This window comes from Argentina silus (genome assembly GCF_951799395.1).
Source record: "Argentina silus genome assembly, chromosome: Y".
Lineage (NCBI taxonomy): Eukaryota > Metazoa > Chordata > Actinopteri > Argentiniformes > Argentinidae > Argentina > Argentina silus.
Window position 1 is genome coordinate 7,334,670 of NC_139654.1, and position 15,000 is coordinate 7,349,669.

Genomic DNA, 15,000 nt, shown 5'->3' on the forward strand with positions numbered 1-15,000 from the left:
ATGACAAGTCCTGGATTCTGAGCTGCTCTGGTAACAGTTACTCCGCCTGGCACAATGAGAAGAGGACTGTCATACCTGTCTCCTCCTCTGGCTCCCACAGAGTAGGAGTGTATCTGGACTGGCCGGCCGGCACTCTGTCCTTCTACAGGGTCTCCTCTGACACACAGACCCTCCTGCACACATTCCACTCCACATTCACTGAGCCCCTCTACCCAGGGTTTTATCTTTGGAGATTGGGCTGTTCAGTGACCCTGTGTTAACTAGTCTCAGGGAGATCACACTGAACACCAAAGGCTCAAAGATGATGGACTGATGATGATCCAACTGAGATGTTGGATGTACAGATGTTCCCTCTCCGAGTGTAGGGTGTAGGATTGTTGTGTGTAGTTATATTATTTTTTACTATATATATATATATATTTCTATTATATATATATATATATATATATATATATATATATATATATATATATATATATATAATATTATATTAAATTAAATTAAATGCATCTGATAGTAAAATAGACTGCAATAGAGTGACAAAAAATAGAAGCTTACATGTTTTTTGTTTTTTTTATGGAAATGAAACTGACAATCCAGATGAATGATTAGATGATCAAATCAGACTGATGATGAACTCTGAGAATAACACAGGAGAGAGTGTCTGTATGTATATAAGAGTTGGTTAGATTGGGTGTTTGAGTTGTGATGCTGGATCACGTTGCTGTGTGTAAGATAGCAGGGAGTGGATGTGAAGACAGCTCTCCTTCTCTGTCAGTACAACATGGACATGTTCTGTAATTCACTTTCCATAGATTCCTTCACCTGTCTATCTATCCAACGTACATGTTGTTCCTTCTCCTCTGTGTGTGTGTGTGTGTGTGTGTGTATATATATAAGAGTTGGTTAAATTGGGTGTTTGAGTTGTGTCACCGAGGGCGAGTCTAGCACGTCCTTTCCTCGGCCTGAACACCATTCCCAACGTTCCCCAGTTAAGCGCGGCAGGATTGGCCCGAGGTTTGAGAGCAACCTTGGTGAATCACCACGACACGGCAAGAGAAAGAGAAAAAGCTTAGCAGCCGGGGGCCCGACCTGACGAGGGACACCGCGGCTGAGGATGTTCCTGAAACACATTTTATCTTCCATCTATCCCTCAAATAGGTGCAACTGCATAACTGCTTATGAATGATAAGTTGATTCAAATAGGTGCGACTGCATAACTGCTTATGAATGATAAGTTGATTTAAATATGTGTAACTGCATAACTGCTTAAGAGGAACTAGAGTGTGAGTGTATGACCCCGTGTCAACATGTCTGCTTAGGCCTCATTATGATGACGGCATGCTACCAATGAAAGTACTAAGAATATAAGAATACCAATGTTTGATTGTGTAATCTTACTCAGGGATGATTACTGATGTATGATACTATATTACTGAAGTTTATTTTGATGATACAGAGTTTTATTATTGCATATAAGGGGATATTATATAGGGCCTTCGGGGTGAAGTATGTCAGGTGGTGGGAATCCCCAACAAAAAGTACTACTGTGTCCATAATCAAGTATGAGAATGATAACAATGATTAAGTGTAACAATGTGAAGTATAGAGTGATTTATTGGTTTTGATCTATTGATATGTGTGATTACTATACTGTATTACTGTTTGGATGTATTGTATTGATGTTGATGAGGTTTTGTAACACTGAGAGTTGAGGCACAGAGAAAGTTCCTTAAAAGGACTTCGCCAAAAGCACTTCCTTATTTACTTTAGAAGGAAGCTACTTAGCTACTAGCTTAGCTTAGCCACGGTTCTAGCTAATCGCTCAAAGGGTAAAACACCGCTCTGTTTGTAGACAAAGAAGATGTCACGTGGGAGGAATCTTGGGTCTGTTAGTAAACAAAGATGATGTCATATGGGAGGAGTTTTGGATCAAAAGCAGAGTATAAAAAGAGCTCCCCGGAGCAGCACAACGGTCATTCCCCGCTGAGGAGCGTTAAAACCTGAAGAACCGGAGCAGGACGGAGTGTGTTGGATACCTTACCCCCGGGTGGAACTGGAGCTCTCATAGTCTGGTGCCCGAGAAGTTCTCCGTGGCCGGAGTTCACACTCTGATCAAATCCTGACTAACGGACTCGCCACTGGATTGCAACAGAGGACCTGGCGGACCTTTCTTTGAGGAAGAACGGACTTAGAGGAAAAGCTGAGACCGGTAGAGCAGTTTCAGGGGGCAAAGCTGAGACACTCTGCGGGAATCAGAGTCCCTCGGCCAGGGGAGGGACTGATTCAGCCAGGGGTCCCTCAGCCAGGGGAGCATAACACCGGCTCTTTACCACAGCCGTGGCGGAAAGAGGAACCGGCTTCACTCGACGGAGAGGACAAGTAGATTAGGCAGAGGAGGGATAGAGGTAGAGATTTTATTCTTTTCTAATTTTTATCATCTTCATATTTTCATCATTTTTATATGTTAATACTCTGTCTGTAACCCATTTTTATGATAACTTAGCTATGCTGTAATGCTTTAAGCCATTATTAAACAATCTACCCTGCATTTAAAGTAACAGTTTTCTAAACTCAATTTTTAAAAATGTTATTTTTATTGAACTATTCCATTCATCAAAAGTATTTTTACCTCCTCCTGGTGACATAAAAGGTTATAGATTACTGTGCATATTTCATCATAGGATCAGAATGGTTATATCTAGCCCATCATTACCTCCTTTGGGTAAATTGTACTTACCGATAAATACCTTTCCGCAACCACACCAACTTGCACTCATATAAGATTAGAGCAGTCGTTAACCATAGAGGTTACCCACTTCTGTGTACGGTTTTCGGGGGAGTTTTCAGTTCAACTGAAGTGGGTAAAGGAAGTCAATGGAGGAACTATGGGACGTAGACTGTTAACAGCGGAGTGAGTCTAATCCACACCAACCTACACAGGACCTGTTAGGAAGTAGCTTACAGGGTAAGACCCTGCAGGCTGAGGTCCATACCTGTTAGACAGAGGGTTGGTCCGGGGTCCTGTACAGGGTAAGACCCTGCAGGCTGACGTCCATACCTGTTAGTCGGAGGGTTGGTCCGGGGTCCTGGACAGGGCCTGAACTGCCGGGAGACAGTAGTTGAATCACTAGCGGTTGAATCACTAGTAGTTGAATCATCAGTAGTAGTCGAATCACTAGTAGTTGAATCATCACTAGTAGTTGAATCACTAGTAGTTGAATCATCACTAGTAGTTGAATCACTAGTAGTTGAATCATCACTAGTAGTTGAATCACTAGTAGTTGAATCACTAGTAGTTGAATCATCACTAGTAGTTGAATCACTAGTAGTTGAATCACTAGTAGTTGAATCATCACTAGTAGTTGAATCATCAGTAGTAGTTGAATCATCAGTAGTAGTAATCACTAGTAGTTGAATCACTAGTAGTTGAATCACTAGTAGTTGAATCACTAGTAGTTGAATCATCACTAGTAGTTGAATCATCAGTAGTAGTTGAATCACTAGTAGTTGAATCACTAGTAGTTGAATCATCACTAGTAGTTGAATCACTAGCAGTTGAATCACTAGTAGTTGAATCATCACTAGTAGTTGAATCACTAGTAGTTGAATCATCACTAGTTGTTGAATCATCACTAGTAGTTGAATCACTAGTAGTTGAATCATCACTAGTAGTTGAATCACTAGTAGTTGAATCACTAGTAGTTGAATCATCACTAGTAGTTGAATCACTAGTAGTTATATCATCACTAGTAGTTGAATCACTAGCAGTTGAATCACTAGTAGTTGAATCATCACTAGTAGTTGAATCACTAGTAGTTGAATCACTAGTAGTTGAATCATCACTAGCAGTTGAATCATCACTAGTAGTTGAATCATCACTAGTAGTTGAATCATCACTAGTAGTTGAATCATTAGTAGTCGAATCATCAGTAGTTGAATCACTAGTAGTTGAATCACGAGTATTTGAATCACTAGCAGTTGAATCACTACACAGCAAAATCGACAGACTCAAATTAACTCTAATAGAGTTAATTTCAACACTTTTAAAGTGTCCGGAGGGGTCCACTCCCCACAGAGTGAATTTAACACTTTTGAAAGTGTTGCCATGTTTACACTATAATAGAGTTATGTATCAACTCTTTCTATAGTTGAAATTTAACACTGGTTAACATTTACCAGTGTTACATGTTTTCAACTCCAGTGCTTAGTGTTAGAAATTAACTCTCTCAGTGTGATTTGAATTTCTATAAAAGGAGTTGCCTCATTAACACTATAAAGTGAAAATATGCTACTATACAATTAAAATAAAACATTTAAATATTTCAATAATTCGGTAATAAACCAATTAAAAATAAGAATGACATACAAGTTGATTGCTTTATAAAAAACATGTTTTATTTTGTTATCATCCAGATCTTGATGGCAGATAAATAGAAGACAAAACAAAGACAATTTAAATGTACACGTCACACTGGCTCCCTTCTGTAGGTAAGCAAAGGTACAAAGTAAATATGCATGGTTTTTATTACTAAGCATTTCATCACATCTTATTTACAGATGCAATGAACAAAATTAGATGATGTACGTCACAGAATAGTACCAGACTTTGAGGCTTATTTATTCAAAATAAAAAATGAAAAATAATGTAACAACTTCACTGCGACAACTTTGTGACAGAAGTGCAATCTGTATTTACTGAGAACTTTTCTACATATAAGAATAGGGCACTATGTATGCTTTGTGACTACTCTCATTAGAGCACTGCTTGTCAAATGGTTTGAAATGAGTCAGTTCATCCACGCAGATAACAGAAAACTCATCCATTTGGTCTTCTATACAGTAGGCATTAAAGTGGTCATCATAGTACATTGTTTCTACATTACAGGCTATTATGAAAGCACGCTCTCCGTATATAATAATTTCACAGATATTTTTGAAAGCAGGGAGATCATCGGTACATCCAGTGCATATGAACAAATCAACCTGGTACTCAGTACCATCATTTCTGACCCAGTTGGTGCTTGAAACACTTGAACATGCTTCTAAATATAATGTCTGACTAAGTTCTTCCCCACCTTGCAAGGTGCTGATTGTTTTTGATGTTGTAGGACCAAATTCAAGTCGTCTAAAACAATGATTTTCAAATTGAAATGCCAATTGGCGCTGATGCTGCGTCACCAATGGTTTGGTGAGATTTTTGAAATCTTTACCACATCTTTTGAAAAATTTGTGTTTGGCTTCAAATCGCATGCACCACATATGGATAAGAGGGCCAATTTTTTGCATGCATCTCGGATAGTGTATCATCAAATGGTGCTTGGGGATCAACTTCTTGTCGGGAAACAATGCTTTGAACAGAGTATGGTGATCACAGATCAGATTTTTCAAGTAAGATATCATCCCATCAGTTATGGTGTAGGAAAACACTATATTGACTATCTGTATTAGAAGCAGCAGAAAGTTCCAGTGACTGTTATCCCTTTCATTGACATCACCCAATATAAGTGGAGTGTTGCGCAGAAGACACCATGACTGGACGGCATTCTGACCCGGGTGTTTGCTCTTATCATCCATCTTTAACCCACTTGGTTTGTTTTTATGTTCTGTGGAACCGTAATTAAAGCTCTGTATCCTGTCTGACAATGAGTTCAAAGAGACATAGCCCTGTTTAACGAGGTACTCAAAAACCAGCTTAAGTTCATACTGTACCACACCCTCTAGCAAATCATGCATTATATCAACAGCATAGTTGGAAATGAATTGAGCACACATGACTTTTTAACACCATATAATGACCGCAGTTCAAGATTTTCATTGAGTGCCCTACAATGTTCAGTATGAGCCTCTTTGGAACGGAAAATTAACCCAGGATGATTCTCAGTAAATACAGATTGCACTTCTTCCTTACTCATTAAACAAAACCTACAAAAATATGTTGCACTGAAAGATTCCACAAACCCCAACAAGCTATTTAAAGCCAGATTATCTCCTGTTACTTGAATTACTGAGCCAAACAATGGTTGTTCAAAACAAGGAAGCTGTATTCCTTCGGTTTCTAAGATTTTCAGGTCATCAATAAGAGGCTTTAGTATCACATCAAAACCATATGTCTTCAGATCTTCAGTGTAGAATAGAGCTGCAAGATGTACATTCATCAGTACTGAGTTACACTTGGGTGGAAGATGTTTTAGAGTAAAGTAGACACCCCCAATGTTGTGTGTCACCTTCTTGGAACCTAGAGGGTTAGCAGTTTCAAAATCATCGTAATAGAGTAGAATCTGTAAAGCATGCTTTTGCTGTGAGAACAGGGCATGGTTTTGGAAATATGACCCATCATTGATGTGTTTGTAAATACCATTTTCACTTTGTTTGTCCTGTAAAAAGCTCTCTCTTACTTGGCTGTTTTTGAATATGGATTTGAGTGTACCCAGAATCGGCACATACATGCACTTGTTTTGAACCTGATTGTAGACACCTGTAGTTCTACCTCTGCGCAAATCCAGTCTCACCCCAAGGACATATTCTTTAGGTTCAACAATTTCCCATTTTTCATTGTAATATTTATGCCTCTTTGCCCCCGTGTTTAATTCTGAAAAAGGATTACCTAATTGATCAAAACAGTGCTCTATTTTTTGAGAAATGCCTGAACTCTTAGTTTCAGGAGAAACCGTTTTGAGAACTGCTACTCGAGCTTGGCTTTGGACGTCATTAACGACTTCTTCCATTGAACAAACAATTGTTTGGACAGCACTTTCAGGGAGACCTGATGCTTGCAGATGTGCAACAATTGATCCACACATTGAAGGTAGCTGACTTGTTACTTCACAAAGCTTTGTTGGTACCGGTGGAATCTGCAAAGTGGCAACAACAGTTGGGCGATCACTTGAACATTCCGCCTCACATTCTTTCTGAGTGGCAACATCCTGATTAGTATCAACCTCTTGATCCATGCTGTGACTATGCACCTTGTTGAGGTGCTTTCGGAAGCCACTTTCAGTATAAAATGATAATGGACAACCTAGCTCTCCACATTTTAAACGTAACGTTTTGCCAGGATATAGACCATGTTGAGATTTTAGATGTTGACAAAGAACCAAACTATTTTTGTGGTGCGCTTTACATACAAAACATGTGAACATCTTGAAGGCTGTTTATAAATGCAGTCCTCTCGCTGCAGCAGTCTTGCTCTAAGTTCTTTAACACGTGGGCTCTCCTTTGCTCTTCCGATATCGATGTTGTAAATTGTGGTTTGGATAAATGTGTAGAAATTACAAAGACCTTCGTCATATGAAAGACTGAAGACGTAGTGAGTTTTGAACAGTTCATCAAAAGCTGCCACTGATGTATGTGCCTTGCATGGTTTCGGTTTTCGGTCGATAACAAGGTAGAACCGTTGGATATCATTCCTTTGCTCACCGATGCAGAGGAGGAATGGTTGTTTTGTGTCAGCAGTCTCAAGGAAGGTAGTCACACTGGCTCCTTCCTGTAGGTCAGAAAAGGGACAAAGTAAATATGAAAATTAAACTCTTTGCATGTTTTTTTTATCACCAAGCGTTTCATCACATCTTATTTACAGATGGAATGAACAAAATGAAATGATGTATGTCTCAGAATTCCAAAATAATCTGCACCTCAAAGTGCACATCTAAGGTTTAAAAATTCACTTTTGCTTAAGATATCTCACAAGATGGCTGGCTGCTTGAGCTGAACTGATCTTGGCTGTTTTTTTCTGGCCTCTTGAGGTCGGAGGGAGCAGATGCAGCAGCAAAAGGATTGACGACATATCACTGTCCCATCCTAAAGACATCACAAAAGAATGAAATTAGACACTAATGAACACTAATGAAACATTTTGGAAAAACAAAACCGTCTATACTGACCGTGGTTGTCCTCAGGTTGAGGTTCAGTTCCTGACAGAAGCTCAACAATGTACTGATTTGGTGGAAGAGTCTTGCAGTCTGCGATGACTTTTGGCTTGAAGAATGTTGACCACTTTGCCAGGAATTTCTGAGACAGTTCGTCACCAAACATCATGGAGAAATCCTGGTCGATCTACAAACAAGGAGACAATATTTTGATATACAGATTTAAGTATAGATGACAAAGGGAAATGGTGGGGTCAAATACTGAAACTACTACAAAAGCTAAAGATTTTCTTACCAATCCAGGCACATCAAGGAAACGAAGGAACACATCCAGGACTGATGATGATGCATCCTCATCATGGACCATCTTCTGTCGATACTCGAAAGTCACTCTCATTTTGTCTCTGACCACAGATTCATCAGTTGAATGTCTGATTGTAGATATCGCCTCCCTGCACTCCTCACCAAATAGCTGTTCACAGGCCAACAAAGATTCTCGTCTGGTTTTTGGACCATCCTGAATAACTGTCTTGGAATGACCCCAGCAGAGGTGTTGCGTTGAACCGTCTTGATCCTCCATGCAATGTAGCCAGTGTTACCCTCAGGATCATAGTAGTGTTTTTGTTTAAGACAACAAAACCAAGGCACACATATTCATATAAATTACTCAACACAATAAGTTTAGACACTGACAATATAAAACTTTACAAAAACTAGTGGGAAATACAAGGCTGAGAAACCTATATACTCATCTGAAACAGGATTTAAATACAAACAAGGAAACTAAAAAGGGAAGAAAGTATAGAAAATACAATGGTTTGGGTTTTCACATAGAAAACAAGAACTTACATATCCTTGTTTGGAGAATGGATCTTGGGGGTACGGAAAAAGTGTCACAATTCCCAGTGCATAATTGGTTCTCACACTTGACGGTGGAATCCTCCTTTGTCTCCCGGGAATTTAGGCTCTGTACAGAACCCCCGACCAACCCTCAGATAACAGGTTATGGATCCTCAGCCTGAGGGGTCTCACCCTGTCAGATTCTGACTGGTCCTATGTAGGTTGGTGTCGATTAGATTCACTCCGCTGTTAACGGTCTACATCCCATAGTTCCTCCCTTATCTTCCTCTACCCACCTCAGCTGCACTGAAAAATCTCCCCAAACCTAAAAACTGTACACAGAAGTGGGTAATCTCTATGGTTAACGACCGCTCTCATCTGATATGAGTGCCAGTTGGTGTGGTTGCGGATAAAGGGTTTATCGGTAAGGATAATTTACCCAAAGGAGGTAATAAGAGGTCAGATATAACCCTTCAGATCCTAAGATGTATTATGCACAGCAATCTATAATATTTTATGTTACCAGGAGGAGGTAAAAAGGCTTATGAGGGATGGAATGACTAAAAAAAAGGAGTGAGGGGGGGAAAGGAAGGATAGAGGGAGAGAGGGAGGGAGAGAGGGAAAAAGGAGGTAGGAAGAGAGGGAGGGAGAGTAGTAGAGAGAGGTAGGGAGGGAGAGCAAGAGGAGGGAGGGAGGGAGAAAAGAGAGGGGAGTGAAAGAAAGAGAGAGAGAGAAAGAGTGAGGGAGGGAGAGAGGGAGGGAGGGAGAGAGAGAGGGAAAGAGGGAGAAAGAGGGAGGGAGAGAGGAAGGGAGGGAGTGATAGAGGGTGGGAGGGAGGAATGGAGAGGAAGGATAGAGGGATGAAGGAGGGAGGGAGAGAGGGAGAGAGAGGAGGGAGGGAGGCAGAGAGGGAGGGAGAGGAGGGAGAGAGAAAAAGAAATAGGGAGGGAGAGAGGCAAGGATAGAGGGAGGAAGGAGGGAGGGAGAGAGGGAGAGATAGAGGGATTGATAGAGGGAGGAAGGAGAGAGGGAGAGAGAGGTGGGAGTGAGGGAGAAAGAGAGGGAGGGAGAGGAAGGAGGGAGGGAGGGAGAGAGGGAGGGAGAAAGAGGGAGGGAGAGGATAGAGGGAAGGATAGAGGGAGGGAGGGAAGGAGGGGGGGAAGGAGGGAGGGAGGGAGAGAATGAGAGAGAGGAAGGAGGGAGGCAGAGAAGGAGGTATAGAGGGAGGGAGAGAGAGGAGAGAGGGAGGCAAAGATGGAGGGAGAGGAGGGAGAGAGGGAGAGAGATAGGGAGGGAGAGAGGGGCAGGGAGGGAGGGAGGGAGAGGATTGAGGGAGAGAGGGAGGGATAGAGGGAGGAAGGAGGGAGGGAGAAGCAGAGAGGGAGGGACAGGAGGGAGAGAGGGGGTGAGGGAGGGAGGGAGAGGATTGAGGGAGAGAGGGAGAGAGAGTAGGGAGGGAGGAAAAGAGGGATAGAGGGAGGGATAGTGGGAAGGATAGAGGGAGGAAGAAGGGAGGGAGGGAGAGGTGGGAGGGAGGGAGAGATAGAGGGATTGATAGAGGGAGGGATGGATGGTGAGAGGGAGAGAGAGGAAGGAGGGAGAGAGAAAGAGGGAGGGAGAGGATAGAGGGAGGGATAGAGGGAGGGAAGGAGGGAGAAAGAGGAGGGAGGGAGGCAAAGAGGGAGGGAGAGAGGGAGAGGAGGGAAGGAGGGAGGGATAGAGGGAGGGAGAGAGAAAGGGAGAGAGGTGGGGGAGGGAGGGAGGGAGAGGATGGAGGGAGAGAGGTAGGTAGAGTAGCAGAGAGAGGTAGGGAGGGAGAGAGAGGCACGGAGAGCAAGAGGAGGGAGGGAGGGAGGAAAGGGAGGGAAAGAGAGAGAAAGAGGGAAGGAGGGAGAGAGTGTGGTAGGGAGGGAGAGAGGGAGGGAGGGAGAAAGGGAGGGAGGGAGAGGGAGAGAGGGGGGTAGGGAGGGAGAGAGAAAAAAAGACAGAGAAAGAGGGAAAGAGAGAGAGAGAGATTGGATGGAGAGAAGAGGTAGGGAGGGAGGGAGGGAGAGAGGGAGGGAGGGAGGGAGGGGGGGAGAGAGGGAGAGAGGGAGGGAGAGAGAGAGAGACAAAGAGAGAGAGAGACATGTATCAGTCAAGGGTTGTAAACATGGACAGGTCCCACATTGTTCTGATGGGGGGGGAAAGAGAAGGCCTCACTTTGCAGGTTAACCCTTTGGGGACCAGGGGTATTTTCTCCATTTTTACATACATTTATTCTTTCTCAATTTGAAGTCACTTCCATACAAAATAATACCCAAGTGTTTCATATCAATATTTTCAGTACAAACTCAGCTTTCTTGATTGTGATAGATGTTTACCCCAACAGCACTGTGTGAAGAGGTAAGTAGGCCTAAACCTGAACATTTCGAATCCGTTTTTCAGAAATGTTTCAAATCCCATGTGAAAACATACCTTTACCCATGTGGATGAATTGTTTTGGTGCTTGAAATTCATTCATGAAGTCCTGAGCTACACAGAAATGGCATACAATATGAATAAAATACTAGACAGAATATAAAAAAGGACTTCTAATGGATCCTTGTAAACACATCTTCTCTGCTTTCTGTCTCTGTCACTGTCACTGAAATGTTTGTCAATACCGACAATGCCGACGTCACGTGTAGCGAAGAAGATGGACGTGCGAATTGACCAATCAACGACGGTAAAAGGCAGTGTCTGAGCGACTCAAGCTAGGCTGCTTCCAAATTCACCAATTACGCAGGGAGGGCCTGTACCAAGCTGTTCCTAGGTTAATAGCTCCGTCTGTAAGTGAGAGGGCATGTCACAGGAGGGCTCAGGGGATATTTAAACCATGTTTCTACGCCGGATTATCACTGAGATATTGATCAAAACATTTTGGAAACCCCTGAAAACGCAGCTGCGCGTTTGAGGTCCCGAAAGGGTTAAATAAGTAGGATTAAGGTTGCGGGTTGGGGTTCGGGTTAGGATTGGGGGTTAGGGTCTGTTGTTGGTTAGGGTTAGGGGTTTGGGGTTTGGGTCTGTTGTTGGTTGGATGTTTTCATTGATGGTTTAGTATTTCCATTAGGGTTAGGGGGTTAGAGTTTAGGGTCTGTTGTTGTTTGGATGTTTTCATTGATGGTTTAGTATTTGATAGAATAGATGTTGAATTTTATGCGACTTTAAATGTCCGACTGATGGGGAAATGGAAAGTCATAAAAAGAGGCTTTACCAAGAGGAGGGGAGACAATAGGATTTGCACCCCCTGGGGGAGTACAAAGGTTGGAGTGACCTGGGTCTGCGACGACCATTTAGTCTAAAAGCCCACAAAATGAAATCTAACGTGTTGCAGAGAACCGGTGGATCGACCTTGTTTACAAGAACATTGACCTCCGCGGTGAAACGTGGTTCTTGTCTACAAGAACATTGGCTGGGAATACCCACACTGTGTCTTCTCGTCGCGGCCTGCGCACCCTCTCACTCACCACTCTTTCTTCCTCTGTCTTAACCGCCCTACCCTCTGTTGAATCTTTCTCTCTTCTATCCACTGACGCAGCTTCCTCCACCCTCCTGTCCTCTCTTTCCTCATCCGTCGACTCTCTCTGTCCACAGATATCAAGGCCGGCACCATCCTCTCCACGCGCTCCCTGGCTGTCTGAAACCCTGCAAGCTTGATGATCTAGACCCTTATCTCTCTCTCCTCCTCAACTACACCTCATCTGCATCAGCTGGTAAAGCCTTATACTACCATCCCAAAATTCACACCTCTGTCTCTGACCCAAGAAAACTGTTCTCCACATTTTCCTCACTCCTCAACCCTCCTCCTCCCGCTCCTCCCTCCTCTCTGTCTGCCGATGACTTTGTCACCTATTTTGAAAAGAAGGTTGATGACATTAGCAGCTCCTTCCCTCTACCTCTCACCAACAATGCTACCTCTCCTCCCAAACCCACTGTGCAACACCCAGTCTCTGGTTTATCAGATTTCTCCCCCTCTCGCCTGAGGATGTTCAAAAACTGGTCACATCCAAGCGGGCAACCCCAACCCCAAGACCTCTTTCACCCCTGCTAACTCGCTGTACAAGTTCTCTCCTGCTAATGAAATCAATTTTAAAAAATTAATAAAAATAGCCTACTGGCATTACAACTGCCAATGGCCCCTGGTGTGAGCATTGATTACTTTGTCTAATGATGACTGTTGGAAAGATGATTCACTTACTTAAACAAATGTATTTTTGTAAGTCGCTTTGGATAAAGGCGTATGCTAAATGCCATGAATGTAATTTGTAAAAGACGGATCCGTTTTCTATTGGGACTAAGTGGATTAGGGCGGGACTTGGACCTGAGGAGGGAAAAACCCAGTGATTGGTTGGACATTTAGGGAGGGGGCTTTGTGATTGGATATGGACCCTGTTGTGTTTGTTTGCTAAGTTACAGATATTATTTACTGTACTTCTCTGTCTATTAGTTTTCTCCTGATCACCATTCTATTACTAATATATAATGTCAATCATATACAAGGAACAGGGAAGAACAGTAGATCCACATTTTTTGTGACACAATCTTGATAATATTATTATTATTATTGACAGTTAGACACACACACCCACACACATGCAAGAGTTTACATACACTTATAAAGAACATGTATGTCATGGCAGTCTTGAGTCACAAAAAAATTGATTTTTCATGAAGTTTGGTTCTTTTTATGAATTTATGAAAATGTGACAAAATCTGCTGGGTCAAAAATATACATACAGCACCTTGAATTATCAATTTTTGGTGATGTAGAAAGTTGTGTCAATCAAATTTGCTTTGTGGCATGGCCTCTTAACTTGTTATGAGTGATTATGATTGACTACAGCTGGTGAATTATTTCAGCCCATTTAAATAAGACTTGTTTGATACACTCATTACACTCAGCCAAAAACGCTACAATGGGAAAATCTAAGGAGCTCAGCACGGTCTGAAAAAGCGCATCATTGACATGAAAAAGTCAGGAAAGTCACTTGGAGCGATTTCAAAGCAGCTGCAGGTCCCAAGATCAACTGTGCAAACAATTGTTTGTAAGTATAAAATGCATGGCACAGTTGTGTCACTGCCACGATCAGGAAGAAAACGCAAGCTATCACCTGCTGCTGAGAGAAAATTGATCAGGATGGTCAAGAGTCAACCAAGAACAACCAAAAAGCAGGTCTGCCATGAATTAGAAGCGGCTGGAACACAGGTGTCAGTGTCCACAGTCAAGCGTGTTTTACATCGCAATGGGCTGAGAGGCTGCCGTGCAAGAAGGAAGCCGTTGCTCCAGAAGCGGCACCTTAAGGCTTGACTGAAGTTTGCTGCTGATCACATGGACAAAGAAAAGGCCTTCTGGAGGAAAGTTCTGTGGTCAGATGAAACAAAAATTGAGCTATTTGGCCACAATGACCAGAAATAAGTTTGGAGGAGAGAAGGTGAGGCCTTTCACCCCAAGAACACCATACCTACCGTCAAGCATGGTGGTGGTAGTATTATGCTCTGGGCCTGTTTTGCTGCCAGTGGAACTGGTGCTTTACAGAAAGTAAAGGGAATAATGAAGAAGGAGGATTACCTCAAAATTATTCAGGAAAACCTAAAACCAGAAGGTTGGGTCTTGGACGTAGTTGGGTGTTCCAACAGGACAATGACCCCAAACACACATCAAACGTGGTAAAGGAATGGCTAAATCAGGCTAGAATTAAGGTCTTAGAATGGCCTTCACAAAGTCCTGACTTAAACCCCATTGAGAACATGTGGAGTGTGCTGAAGAAACAAGTCTGTGTCAGAAAGTCAACGAATTTAGTTGAACTGCACCGATTCTGTCAATAGGAGTGGTCAAAGATTCAACCAGAAGCTTGCCAGAAGCTTGTGGATGGCTACCAAACGCGTCTAATTGAGGTGAAAATGGCCAAGCGACATTTAATCAAATATTAGCATTGCTGTATGTATATTTTTGACCCAGCAGATTTTGTCACATTTTTAGAAGACCCATAATAAATTCATAAAAGAACCAAACTTCATGAATGTTTTTTGTGACAAAGAAGTATGTACTCCAATCAGTCCATCACAGAAAAATAAAAGTTGTAGAAATGATTGGAAACTCAAGACTGCCATGACATACATGTTCTTTACAAGTGTATGTAAACTTCTGACCACAACTGTAACTGGTCTGAAGTTGAGGTGATGTAAGTTGAGCAGGTAGAGTTTGTGACCCACCTGTAGTTGAGATGTTGGGTTAGGGTTAGAGTTAACCTTAACCCTAACCCTAACCCTA

The 15,000-nt window shown here is 42.4% G+C and overlaps 2 protein-coding genes across 9 annotated transcripts in view; one reads left to right on the forward strand and one right to left on the reverse strand.

The window, feature by feature from the left end:
* LOC310823882 (uncharacterized protein) overlaps positions 1-15,000 on the forward strand; it is a 170,232-nt gene that overhangs the window by 88,021 nt on the left and 67,211 nt on the right. The window contains exon 18 of one of the 8 annotated variants that reach the window (XM_083696787.1): positions 1-376. This exon is cut by the window's left edge and continues 270 nt beyond it. The exons of the other annotated variants lie outside the window; for them this stretch is intronic. Coding sequence (XP_083552913.1) covers positions 1-260 — 260 coding nt within the window. The 3' untranslated portion in view covers positions 261-376. Of the gene's footprint in view, positions 377-15,000 lie in introns of those variants that run through there. 8 annotated transcript variants of the gene reach the window in all.
* LOC310823649 (E3 ubiquitin/ISG15 ligase TRIM25-like) overlaps positions 7,458-15,000 on the reverse strand; it is a gene marked incomplete at both ends in the record, with an annotated part of 10,040 nt that continues 2,497 nt past the window's right edge. The window contains 2 exons of the mRNA XM_083696532.1: positions 7,458-7,486; positions 7,884-8,055. Of these exons, the coding sequence (XP_083552658.1) occupies positions 7,458-7,486; positions 7,884-8,055 (201 nt within the window). The remainder of the gene's footprint in view (positions 7,487-7,883; positions 8,056-15,000) is intronic.